General features: G+C 48.9%; 1 protein-coding gene across 1 annotated transcript in view; it reads right to left on the bottom strand.

Moving 5' to 3' along the window:
- Window positions 1–6,938: 6,938 nt before the first annotated feature.
- The window catches only part of LOC129707901 (phosphatase and actin regulator 1-like), a 105,568-nt gene continuing 98,717 nt past the window's right edge, over window positions 6,939–13,789 (bottom strand). The window contains 3 exon segments of the mRNA XM_055653351.1: window positions 6,939–7,421; window positions 9,216–9,292; window positions 11,759–11,899. Coding sequence (XP_055509326.1) covers window positions 7,406–7,421; window positions 9,216–9,292; window positions 11,759–11,899 — 234 coding nt within the window. The 3' untranslated portion in view covers window positions 6,939–7,405.

Below are 13,789 nucleotides of genomic sequence, written 5' to 3'. Positions count from 1 at the left end.
CGGGATTGGGAATGAGAAGCCGCCGTGCCCGGCCCCAGCTCGACCCCGAAGATCGGGAACCGGAGAGGAGGGCGGAGGGTGTCGGCGACGGCAGCGGACACTGGACAAAGGGCCGGTAAGAAGAACCAGGGGGATCTTACCTTCCGCACTCTCAACGTCGGCTGCAGGAGACGTCCCTGGGGCACGAAGGCTGACGGTGGGCGGGCGAGGGGAGTTGACGACGATTCACGGGACGATCCGAAATGGAGGCGACGGCTGCAACGGGCCCATTATGGGCGGCACGGTGGCGCAGCGGTAGAGTTGCTGCCTCACAGCGCCAGGGACCCGGGTTCCATCCTGACCACAGCTGCTGTCTGTCCGGAGTTTGTACGTTCTCTCCCCATGACCTGCGTGGGTTTTCCCCGGGTGCTCCGGTTTCCTCCCACTCTCCAAAGACGTACAGGTTCGTGGATTAATTGGCTTCTGTGTTGTAGATAATGGTATGTGGGTGGTATTGTAGATAGTGAAGATGGTTGTGAACGATTGCAGCAGGATCTGGATCGATTGGCCAGTTGGGCGGGGGAATGGTTGATGGAACTTAATACAGAGAAATGTGAAGTGTTGAATTTGGGAAGTCTAACAGGGGCAGGAGCTACACAGTGAATGGTCGGCTTCTGGGTAGTGTTGTGGAGCAAAGGGATCTAGGAGTACAGGTGCATGGTTTTTTGAAGGTGGAGTCACAGTTGGATTGGGTGGTCAAAAAGGCTTTTGGCACTTTGGAACATTCATCAGTCAAGAGTATAGAAGCTGGGAGATCATGTTGCAGCTGTATAAGACGTTGCTGTGGCCACATTTAGAGTTTTGTGCAGTTTTGGGCACCGTGTTATTGGGAAGATATTGTAAAGCTTGAACGGGTTCATAGAAAATTTACGAGGATGTTGCCAGGACTCGAGAGCCTGAGCTACAGGGAGAGGTTGAGCAGGCTGGGACTATATTCCCTGGAGCGCAGGAGGATGAGGGGTGATCTTACAGGGGTGTACAAAATCATGAGAGAAATAGTTGGGTGAACACACAGAATCTTTTGCCCAGGTTAGGGGAATCGAGGACCTAGAGGATTTAGGTTTCAGGTGAAGGGGGAACCTGAGGGGTGAATTTTTTTATACAGAGGGTGGTGGGTGTACAGAACGAGCTGCCCAAGGAGGTAGTTGAGGCAGGTACTATTGCAATGTTTAAGAAACATTTAGACAGGTACGTGGATAGGATGGGAGGGATATGGGCCAAACGCAGGCAAGTGGGACTAATGTAGATGGGACATTGTTGGCCGGTGTGGGCAGGAAACATGTTCCCGATGTTGGGGGAGTCCAGGACCAGGGGCCACATTTTAAGAATAAGGGGTAAGTTATTTAGAACGGAGACGAGGAACCACTTTTTCACCCAGAGAGTGGTGAGTCTGTGGAATTCTCTGCCTCAGAGGGCGGTGGAGGCCGGTTCTCTGGATACTTTCAAGAGAGAACTAGATAGGGTTCTTAAAGATAGCGGAGTCAGGGGATATGGGGAGAAGGCAGAATGGGATACTGATTGGGGATGATCAGCCATGATCACATTGATTGGGCCGAAGGGCCTGTTTCCGCGCTGTATGACTCTATGACTGTGAAATTATCCCCAGGGTGTAGGATAGTGATAGTGTACAGTGTGATCGCTGGTCGGCACGGACTCGGTGGGCCGAAGGGCCAGTTTCTCTAAAGTAAACACACACCAAATTGCAGACTCGAGTCACGTGGAGAAGTTTGCATCAAATGACCGCGTGAAATGAACTGACAGCAACTTGCCTTCGTTTTAACTTTTAATGGGACCAGTCATTTAGTTATTTAGCAAAATTAGATTTAACCAAACTATTTAAATTGACGCCCTTTTTGTGTAAAAACAGTTGTTGAATGCCAACCACTAAAAAAATTTCTTTTTTTAAATAAAATTTAGTCTTAAGAAACTGTGTACATCATTTGAAACAAACTTGTAGACAGTAAAATTAAAATGATACAACACCATGCAAGTCCATTATGTACAGATGGCAAAGTCTAGAGCAATAGTATTAGAGGCAAATGTTTCTTTTTATGGTTATTTACATGTTTTCATACATCGATGTTGTTTTAATGGTACAGTACAGGGTTAGAACAGTTACAACTTCCAGTCTTTTACCAAGGCAACCTATGTACAGTGATGCCCCGTTCAGACTTCAATAGGTGGGCCAATGCTGAGCAGGAACGGGCCCCAAGTCTGATGGTTGAGAACATCAGGGGCGATGCAGCTGATTAGAGTCGCTGCCTCACAGCTGCCAGACGCCCCATCCCCCCCGGTTCGATCCTGACCGTCTGCGCGTGCGGCGTGAACGCTCTCCCGGCAACCTTCTTTGCTCTCTCCTCCCACGCACCAAAGACACGCGGAGTTTGTAGGCTCATCGGCCCTCTGTGAATTGCCCCTCGTGGATGAGAAAGTGGGATAACATAGAACTAGGGCGAACGGGTGATCGATGGTCGGCGTGGACTCGGTGGAACGAAGGACCTATTTCAAGGTTCCCGCTCTCCTCCCCCATCCTAAGGACTTACGGATTGATCGGTAAATTTCCCCTGGTCTGCAGGTGAGCGGTGGAATGTGGGGGCTGATTGATAACAATCTGGGAAGAATGGAATGGAACGAGATTGGACAGTGAGCAGTTTTGGGCCCCATATCTGAGGAAGGATGTGCCGGCTCTGGAGAGGGTCCAGAGGAGGTTTACGAGAATGATCCCAGGAATGAGTGGGGTAACATATGATGAGCGTTAGACGGCACTGGGCCTGTACTCGCTGGAGTTTAGAAGGATGAGGGGGACCTCATTGAAACTTACCGAATAGTGAAAGGCCTGGATAGAGTGGATGTGGAGAGTGTGTTTCCACTAGTGGGAGAGTCTAGGAGCAGAGGACACAGCCTCAGATTAAAAGGACGTGCCTTTAGAAAGGAGATGGGGAGGAATTTCTTCAGTTAGGGGGCGGTGAATCTGTGGAATTCATTGCCACAGGCGGCTGTGGAGGCCAAGTCAGTGGACATATTCTCGATTAGTACGGGATGCGGTGAGAAGGCAGGAGAATGGGGTTGAGGGATAGATCAGCCATGATCTAGGCTAGACTTGATGGGCCGAATGGCTGGAATCTGCTCCTATAGCTTATGATCTTATTGGTGTCAGATTAGTGCAATTGGTTGCTTGTTGGTCAGTTAGATTTATTGGGCAAAAAGGACATATATTTATGCTTTTTATCTCTAACATCGTCTGTACTAATATTAATATTTTTAGTAGATCTGGCTCCAACATGGGAAACAAATTAAATAATGATGGCACCATCACGTCATTGGGTGAACAGTAGTATTATCCTTGTTAGTCTATAGAGGCCAGTGCCGAACATTCCCTCACTGTAAACACTGTAACCATAGAAAAGTTCAAACAAAATCGTTCAAGTCTGTCTAAAGGGCCTGTCCCACGGTGATTTTTTTTCGGCGATTGACGGAGTCATATCAGTGTCGCCAAAAGAATTTGAACATTTCGGAATCGAGCGCCGACAAAATAAAAGGTTGCGACACTTGAAAAAAACGTCAATACGTCCTCACGGAAATTTTTCTGTGGCCTGAAACGTCAGTCAATGATGCCGGCAGTCGCCGAAAAAAATCGGCCAAGTGGGACAGGCCCTTTAATGTTCAAAGCCTTGCAGGAAAGAGTAAAGGCCGCGAGTTGATGCAGTCGTACAGTGTAAAGTCAAATGCAGAATTGGCAACTGGAGGATGAGAATACAGGCCCTCCCTGACTTAGATAAGGGTTAATCATAGTCATACAGTGTGGAAACAGGCCCTTCAGCCCAACCTGCCCACACCGGCCAACATGTCCCATGTACACTGTGTTTGGCCCATATCCCGCTAAACCTGTCCTATCCATGTACACCTGTGTTTAAGAAGGAACTGCAGATGCTGGAAAATCGAAGGTAGGCATAAGTATTGGAGAAACTCAGCGGGTGCAGCAGCATCTATGGAGCGAAGGAAATAGGCGACGTTTCGTCCCGAAACGTCGCCTATTTCCTTCGCTCCATAGATGCTGCTGCACCCGCTGAGTTTCTCCAGCACTTTTGTCTACCTATCCATGTACCTGTCCGTTTCATAAATATTGCGATAGTCCCAGCCTCAACTACCTCCTCCCGGCAACTTGTTCCATGCACCCACCACCCTCTGTGTGAAGTGTTTAAGAAAGAACTGCAGATGCTGGAAAAATTGGAGGGAGACAAAAAGGCTGGAGGAACTCAGCGGGTGAGGTAGCATCTATGGAATAGGTGACATTTCGGGTCGAGACCCTTCTTCAGATAGAACAGGTTACCTATTAAAACCTTCCTCCTTCACCATGAACCCATGTCCTCTGGTCCTCGATTCCCCTACTCTGGGCAAGAGACTCTGTGCGACTACCCGATCTATTCCTCTCATAACCATATAACAATTACAGCACGGAAACAGGCCATCTCAGCCCTACAAGTCCATGCCTATTCCTCTCATGATTTTATATACTCATGATAAAGGTCCCGTGAACCCCAGAGTTAAGTCGTGTTTCAGGTCAGAAGCACTGTCCCCATCCCCTTCCCGGGATCTCACATCCATGTATCACCTCTTCCCCAGCCAACAATGGGCTGTTATCAGGCAACTGAACCATCCTACCAACAACCAGAGAGCAGTCCTGAGCCACTTTCTACCTCACTGGAGACCCTCGGACTATCCTTGATCCGACTTTACTGGGCTTTATCTTGCACTAAACGTTATTCTCTTCATCATGTATCTGTACACTGGACGGCCCGATTGCAATCGTGTATTGTCTTTCCGCTGACTGGTTAGCACGCAACAGAAGCCTTTCACTGTACCTCGGTACATGTGACGATAAACTGAAGTCAAACTGAAACTCATTATGAGCTCCACCCTTGGTCGTCTGTTGCTGGCATGCGTTGATCTGGCCTTTTACTGCCAGCAGTTCCCTCCCATCTACTTTCGTCCCGACCCAAAACGTCACCCGTCCATTTTCTCCAGAGACCCGCTGAGTTACTCCAGCACTCTGTGAAACGTCACCTATCCATATTCTCCACAGATGCTGCCTGACCCGCTGAGTTACTCCAGCACTCTGTGAAACGTCACCTATCCATGTTCTCCACAGATGCTGCCTGACCCGCTGAGTTACTCCAGCACTTTGTGAAACGTCACCTATCCATGTTCTCCACAGATGCTGCCTGACCCGCTGAGTTACTACTTTGTGAAATGTCACCTATCCATGTTCTCCACAGATGCTGCCTGACCCGCTGAGTTACTCCAGCACTCTGTGAAACATCACCTATCCATGTTCTCCGCAGATGCTGCCTGATCCGCTGAGTTACTCCAGCACTCTGTGAAACGTCACCTATCCATGTTCTCCACAGATGCTGCCCGACCTGCTGAGTTACTCCAGCACTCTGTGTTTTACTTTGGGTAATATCAACATTGCAACATGCTAAGATCGAGTATTTGGCTTACATAGCATGGCCAGCATTATTCTTAAGTAATTTATTGAGAGTTTGTAGCATGGAAGTGTAATATATTTGTTCAGCAAACTGGATGTGGAAAAGAAGGCAGGAGAATGGGGTTAGGTGGGAGAAATAGATCAGCCACGATTGAATGGCGGAGTAGACTTGATGGCCTAATGGCCTAATTCTGCTCCTATCACTTATGATCTCATGATCAAACATAAAACTCAGTATATACAATCTTCGTTCGCTACTGTCGGACATCCTTTAGCAAACTACCGACCCGAAACGTCACCCATTCCTTCTCCCCAGAGATGCTGCCTGTCCCACTGAGTAACTCCAGCATTTAGTGTCGACCCTCGATGTAAATCAGCATCTGTAGTTCCTTCCACCACAACCTGTTTTACCTGAACTCTGTCCAATCTCAGCTGTTTAACCGCATCTCTGCTCGTTAATGAGGCGTTGATTTTTTACATTGCTGCTTAATGTTAATATTATGTGTTGTTCTTATTGTATATTTCGTAATAAATATCTGCTAAATATAGTTAACCTCTTTCCCACAAGCCACACTGAATGAAGAATAGTTTTCATCAGCTACGCTTACCCCTCTAGGTCCAGACACTGTCGTTCAGTTTAAGCAAGAGCAGTTCAGGAGATAAGGTGCTGCAGGACTTTTGTAGAAGCAATTCCAGTTGTGGCATCTCCCTCCATAGCACACGCACACGCACACACACACGTGCACACACGTACGCACACACACACACGTACGCACACATACACACGTACGCACACATACACACGTACGCACACATACACACGCGCACACGCAGGCACTCGCACACACACACACACGCACACACACACACACACACACACACGTGCGCGCACACACACACATACACACACACGCACACACACACACACGCACATACACATACACACACACACACACACACACACACACACACACACACACACACACACACGCACGCACACACACACACACACACACACGCACGCACACACACACACACACACACACACACTTACACACACACACACACACACACACACACACACACACACACACACACACACACACACACACACACACACACACACGCACACACACACACACACACACACACACACACACACACACACGCACACACACACACGCACACACACACACACACACGCGCCCCATACACACACACCTATCTTGTGGACATTATTATTGTTAGTATTGTGTGATGTGTGTTGCTTTTATTTCATATTTCATAATATCTGGAGATGAGGAGAAATGTCTTGAGTCAGAGGGTGGTGAATCTGTGGAATTCTTTGCCACAGACGGCTGTGGAGGCCAAGTCAGTGGATATTTTTAAGGCAGAGATAGACAGATCTTGATCAGTGCGGATGTCAGAGGGGTCACGGGGAGAAGGCAGGAGAATGGGGTTGCGAGGGAGAGATTGATCAGCCACCATTGGATGACAGAATAGACTGGATGGGCCGAATGGCCTAATTCTCCTGCTATTACTGATTCACGGCACGAAGGATGGAATTCCTCGTCCCGTTGCCGACGGAGAACAAGACGAACAAGTGAACGACGACACGAGATGTCCGAGCGATGGCGCCGGCTGAAGGACGCAGGCGCGTCTGACCGAGTCGCTGGGGGGGAGACAGGGCGAACTCCTGACGTTGGGTCGACGATTTGGAGAAGGTGCCCCCGACTGGAGAGGGGGCCACAGCCCCGACACACAAAGGCAATCACGAAGAGTTCTTGTCCCGTTCGGGATGAAAGGGCACCTGCACAGTCCAAGCACTTCCGGCTTTCTGCTCTTGTAAGACACACTGCGGCTGTGCAGTGTTAATGGCTAGGGTCTGTGGAACCTGCGGAGAAGACAATAAAACCACGTCAAGAACAAGGTACTAGAATGTTGCCTGGGTTTCAGCAACTAAGTTACAGAGAAAGGTTGAACAAGTTAGGGCTTTATTCTTTGGAGCGCAGAAGGTTAAGGGGGGACTTGATAGAGGTTTTTTAAATGATGAGAGGGATAGACAGAGTTGACGTGGAAAAGCTTTTCCCACTGAGAGTAGGGAAGATTCAAACAAGGGGACATGACTTGAGAATTAAGGGACTGAAGTTTAGGGGTAACATGAGGGGGAACTTCTTTACTCAGAGATTGGTAGCTGTGTGGAATGAGCTTCCAGTGAAGGTGGTGGAGGCAGGTTCGTTTTTATCATTTAAAAAAAAATTGGATAGTTATATGGATGGGAAGGGAATGGAGGGTTATGGTCTGAGCGCAGGTATATGGGACTAGGGGAGATTATGTGTTCGGCACGGACTAGAAGGGTCGAGATGGCCTGTTTCCGTGCTGTAATTGTTATATGGTTATATGGTTATATGGTACAAATGGACACAAAATGCTGGAGTAACCCAGCGGGTCAGGCAGCACCTCTGGAGAACATGGATAGGTGATGTTTCCGGTCGAGATCTGAATCGTCACCTATTCCTTCTCTCCAGAGATGCTGCCCCGACCCGCTGAGTTACTCCAGCACTTTGTGTGTACATCTTCCATGTAAACCAGCGCCTGCAGTTCCTTCCCACGCAAGAAACTGCAGATGCTGGTTAATACTCAACCACACATCACACAAACCAACCTCCCTCCCATCGACTCCATCTACACCTCATGCTGCCTCGGCAAGGCCAGCAGCACCATCAAGGACCCCGGTCATTCCCTCTTCTCCCATTCCACCATCGGGAAAGAGGTACAGAAGTGTGAAAACACACACCTCCAGATTCAGGGACAGTTTCTTCCCAGCTGTTTTCAGGCAACTGAACCATCCCCACCACAACCAGAGAGCAGTGCTGAACTACTATCTACCTCAATGGAGACCCTAAGACTATTTTTAATTGGACTTTTCTGGACTTTATCTTGCACTAAATGTTATTCCCTTTATCCTGTGTCCGTACACTGTAAATGGATCGATTGTAATCATGCGTTGTCTTTCCGCTGACTGGTTAGCACACAACAAAGGTTTTTAAACTGTATATTAGTACACATAGTGTCGCCAACTCTCCCGTATTTGACCGCTACTACTCGGGTCGAGGGGACTGTCGGGTCGGAGCGCCGCGTCCGGCCCCGCCTCACCCGTCCCGACGTAGTGCAGCCCATGGAGTACAGCAGCAGCAGCGCCTCGTCGGTCAGTCGGCAGCCCGGCCAGCTGTCCGACCTTTGAACCTTCGCTTACCGCCACCACCACCCCTCCTTCTCATGGCCGATCATCGGTTCGTGAGTTGGACGGGGCGATGGACTTTGTGTGAGCAATGTCGCGCGGCCCCCGGGCCAAAACTCCTCAGCTGGCCCCACCGGCTGGGCTTTGTGTGCAGTCCAGCACCCGGGGCCAACTCATCATTCACCCAGCCACGGCCCAGTCGCTCAACGAATTGCCGTCGGGAATTTGTCCCGGATTTTGACCTCTTGTCCCTTATTTGGGAGTGAGAACGTTGGCGACACTAAGTACATGTGACAATGAACCAAACACCTTGCCCACCAAGTGATCATCCATACACTAGTTCTGACCTACACACTCTGGGGGCAATACATGTGACAATAAACTAAACTAAAGTGAATTAAACTAAGCTCGATGACTACGATTATAACATATCGTTGGTTCGCTCACCTCGTTAGATGCCGACTTAATTCATGTACTTCCATCTCAGTACTCTTGAATTCATTCAGTTCTTTACGAATAGCAGCCTGCAATGAAAAAAAACACAGTTGAATGTAGAGAAATATTGATTTCCTCCCAAGAATTTTAGTTATGGTTTTCATATTAACCATATAACCATATAACAATTACAGCACGGAAACAGGCCATCTCGGACCTACAAGTCCGTGCCGAACAACTTTTTTCCCTTAGTCCCACCTGCCCGCACTCATGCCATAACCCTCCATTCCCTTCTCATCCATATACCTATCCAAATTATTTTTAAATTATACCTGCCTCCACCACTTCCACTGGAAGCTCATTCCACACCGCTACCACTCTCTGAGTAAAGAAGTTCCCCCTCATGTTACCCTTAAACTTCTGTCCCTTAATTCTGAAGTCATGTCCTCTTGTTTGAATCTTTCCTATTCTCAAAGGGAAAAGCTTGTCCACATCAACTCTGTCTATCCCTCTCATCATTTTAAAGACCTCTATCAAGTCCCCCCTTAACCTTCTGCGCTCCAGAGAATAAGTTGTGAGCCTGTGGAATTTTCTGCATCAGAGGGCGGTGGAGGCCGATTCTCTGGATGTTTTCAAGAGAGAGTTACGGGCCTGTCCCACTGTACGAGTTCATTCAAGAGTTTCTCCCGAGTTTCTCCTGATTCAAACTTGAAGATTTACGGTAATGGCCGCTCGTAGATACTCGGGGTTCTCGTGGACATTTTTCAACATGTTGAAAAATCTTCACGAGCTTACCGCGTTTCCCGTTGGCGTTACGAGCCGCTAAGGGACGCCGTGACCTCCAACGTACCCGCTACGTACATTCTACGTGCTTCCCTTTGATTTTTTTTAAAAACTCGGGAGAGCTCTTGAATTAGCTCGTACAGTGGGACAGGCCCTTCAGACGCTACTCTACACACACTAGGGACAATTTTTACTCATACAACAAGCCAATTAGTCGACAAACCTGTACGTCTTTAGAGTGTGGGAGGAAAATGAAGATTTCGGAGAAAACCCACGAGGTCACGGGGAGAACATACAGACAGCACCCGTAGTCGGGATCAAACCCGGGTCTCCAGCGCTGCATTCGCTGTGAGGCAGGAACTCTACCGCCGTGCCACCGTGGCCACTCCGTAATGTTCGGGGATCGCTGGTCAGCGCGGACTGTGTGGGCCGAGGGTCTGCATCCGCGCTGTACCTCTAAACTAAACTAAACTAAACTAAGATGTGCAAGAAATAACTGCAGATGCTGGTTTAAATCGAAGATAGACACAAAATGCTGGAGTAACTCAGCGGGACAGGCAGCATCTCTGAAGAGAAGGAATGGCCGACATTTTGGGTTGAGACCCTTCTTCAGACTGATGTCAGGGGAGAGGGCAGGACAGAGATAGAATGTAGTCGGAGACAGTAAGACTGGTGGGAGAACTGGGAAGGGGGAGGGGATGGAGAGGGAAAGCAAGAGCTATTTGAAGTTGGAGAAGGCAATGTTCATACCACTGGGGTGTAAGCTGCCCAAGCAAAATATGAGGTGCTGTTCCTCCAATTTGCGCTGGGCCTCACTCAGATTCAGATTCAGATTCAGATTTAATTTTAATTGTCATTGTCAGTGTACAGTACAGAGACAACGAAATGCATTTAGCATCTCCCTGGAAGAGCGACATAGCAAATGATTTGAATAAATAATAATAAGTGTCCGGGGGGGGGGGGGGGGGGGGGGGTGATTGGCAGTCACCGAGGTACGTTGTTGAGTAGAGTGACAGCCGCCGGGAAGAAGCTGTTCCTCGACCTGCTGGTTCGGCAACGGAGAGACCTGTAGCGCCTCCCGGATGGTAGGAGGGTAAACAGTCCATGGTTGGGGTGAGAGCAGTCCTTGGCGATGCTGAGCGCCCTCCGCAGACAACGCTTGCTTTGGACAGACTCAATGGAGGGGAGCGAGGAACCGGTGATGCGTTGGGCAATTTTCACCACCCTCTGCAGTGCTTTCCGATCGAAGACAGAGCAGTTGCCATACCATCCTGTGATGCAGTTGGTAAGGATGCTCTCGATGGTGCAGCGGTAGAAGTTCACCAGGATCTGAGGAGACAGATGGACCTTCTTCAGTCTCCTCAGGAAGAAGAGACGCTGGTGAGCCTTCTTGACCAGAGTTGAGGTATTGTGGGTCCAAGAGAGGTCATCGGAGATGTTGACTCCCAGGAACCTGAAGCTAGAAACACGTTCCACCTCCGTCCCGTTAATGTGGATGGGGGTGTGCGTGCCGCCTCTGGACTTCCTGAAGTCTACAATGAGCTCCTTGGTGATGACAATGGAGGAGGCCCAGGACAGAAAGGTCAGATTGGGAATGGGAGGGGGAGTTGAAGTGCTGGTCCACCGGGAGATCGGGTAGGTTATGGCGGACTGAGCGGTGGTGTTCAGCGAAACGATCGCTGAGAGTGACTCCAGCATTTGGTGTTGAAACTAAAGTATGTTGTGACCAGCGTGGTGTGATGAATCCACATCCCCGTTCGCCGATGTCTCACCTTGTCGGCAGCGGTCAGCCGCGTCCAGGGTTTGTCAGCCCGCCTGTCGTAATCCTGGGCTTCGGCCACTTCCACGTAGTCGCTGAAGCGGATGAGAATCTTCCGTTCTCTCAGCTCCTCCACCGTCGGCCTTTGGCTTAGCTAGAAAAAAAACAACACCGACATTGCAGTTTACTGCAGAAAATCAAACCCTAGTCACCCTGCTCACTGTCAGTTCACCAGTTACAGGAGCAGAGTTAGGCCGCTCAGCCCATCAAGTCTACTCCGCCATTCAATAGAGTGGATGTGGAGAGCATGTTTCCATTAGTGGGAGAGTCTAAGACCAGAGGCAACAGCCTCAGAATTAAAGCACGTTCTTTTAGGAAGAAGATGACAATAGACAATAGACAACAGGCAATGGGTGCAGGAGGAGGCCATTCGGCCCTTCGAGCCAGCACCGCCATTCAATGTGATCATGGCTGATCATCCACAATCAGTACCCCGTTCCTGCCTTCTCCCCATATCCCCTGACTCCGCTATCTTTAAGAGCCCTATCTAGCTCTCTCTTGAAAGCATCCGGAGAACCTGCCCCCACCGCCTTCTGAGGCAAAGAATTCCACAGATGAGGAGGAATTTTTTTGTCAGAGGGTGGTGAATCTGTGGAATTATTTGCCACAAAACACTGTGGAAGCAAAGTCAGTGGATATTTTTAAGGCAGAGACAGATTCTTGATTAGTACGGGTGTCAGGGGTTATGGAGAGAAGGCAGGAGAATGGGGTTAGGAGGGAGAAATAGATCAGCCATGATTGAATAGAAACAGAGAAACATAGAAATTAGGTGCAGGAGTAGGCCATTCGGCCCTTCGAGCCTGCACCGCCATTCAATATGATCATGGCTGATCATCCAACTCAGTATCCCGTACCTGCCTTCCCTCCATACCCCCTGATCCCCTTAGCCACAAGGGCCACATCTAACTCCCTCTTAAATATAGCCAATGGACTGGCCTCAACTACCCTCTGTGGCAGAGAGTTCCAGAGATTCACCACTCTCTGTGTGAAAAAAGTTCTTCTCATCTCGGTTTTAAAGGATTTCCCCCTTATCCTTAAGCGGTGACCCCTTGTCCTGGCCTTCCCTAACATCGGGAACAATCTTCCTGCATCTAGCCTGTCCAAACCCCTTAAGAATTTTGTAAGTTTCTATAAGATCCCCTCTCAATATTCTAAATTCTAGAGAGTATAAACCAAGTCTATCCAGTCTTTCTTCATAAGACAGTCCTGACATCCCAGGAATCAGTCTGGTGAACCGTCTCTGCACTCCCTCTATGGCAATAATGTCCTTCCTCAGATTTGGAGACCAAAACTGTACGCAATACTCCAGGTGTGGTCTCACCAAGACCCTGTACAACTGCAGTAGAACCTCCCTGCTCCTATACTCAAACTGCCTGCTGTTTGCCTACTTTCAATGACTGGTGTACCATGACACCCAGGTCTCGCTGCATCTCCCCCTTTCCCAATCGGCCACCACTTAGATAATAGTCTGCTGTCCTGTTTTTGCCACCAAAATGGATAACCTCACATTTATCCACATTATACTGCATCTGCCAAACATTTGCCCACTCACCCAGCCTATCCAAGTCACCCTGCAGTCTCCTAGCATCCTCCTCACAGCTAACACTGCCCCCCAGCTTAGTGTCATCCGCAAACATGGAGATATTGCCTTCAATTCCCTCATCCAGATCATTAATATATATTGTAAATAGCTGGGGTCCCAGTACTGAGCCTTGGGGTACCCCACTAGTCACTGCCTGCCATTGTGAAAAGGACCCGTTTTGGGTGGAGTAGACTTGATGGACCAAATGGCCTAATTCTGCTCATATCACTTATGATCAATTATGGCTGATCTATCTCTCCCTCCCAACCTTATTCTCCTGCCTTCTCCCCATAACCCCTGACACCCGCACCAATCAAGAATCTATCTATCTCTCACATAAAAATATCGAGTCTATCCAGTCTTTCTTCATATGAAAGTCCTGAAATCCCAGGAATCAGTCTG

Source organism: Leucoraja erinacea, chromosome 2 (assembly GCF_028641065.1).
Source record: "Leucoraja erinacea ecotype New England chromosome 2, Leri_hhj_1, whole genome shotgun sequence".
Classification (NCBI taxonomy): domain Eukaryota; kingdom Metazoa; phylum Chordata; class Chondrichthyes; order Rajiformes; family Rajidae; genus Leucoraja; species Leucoraja erinaceus.
This window is presented reverse-complemented; position numbering and strand designations above follow the sequence as displayed.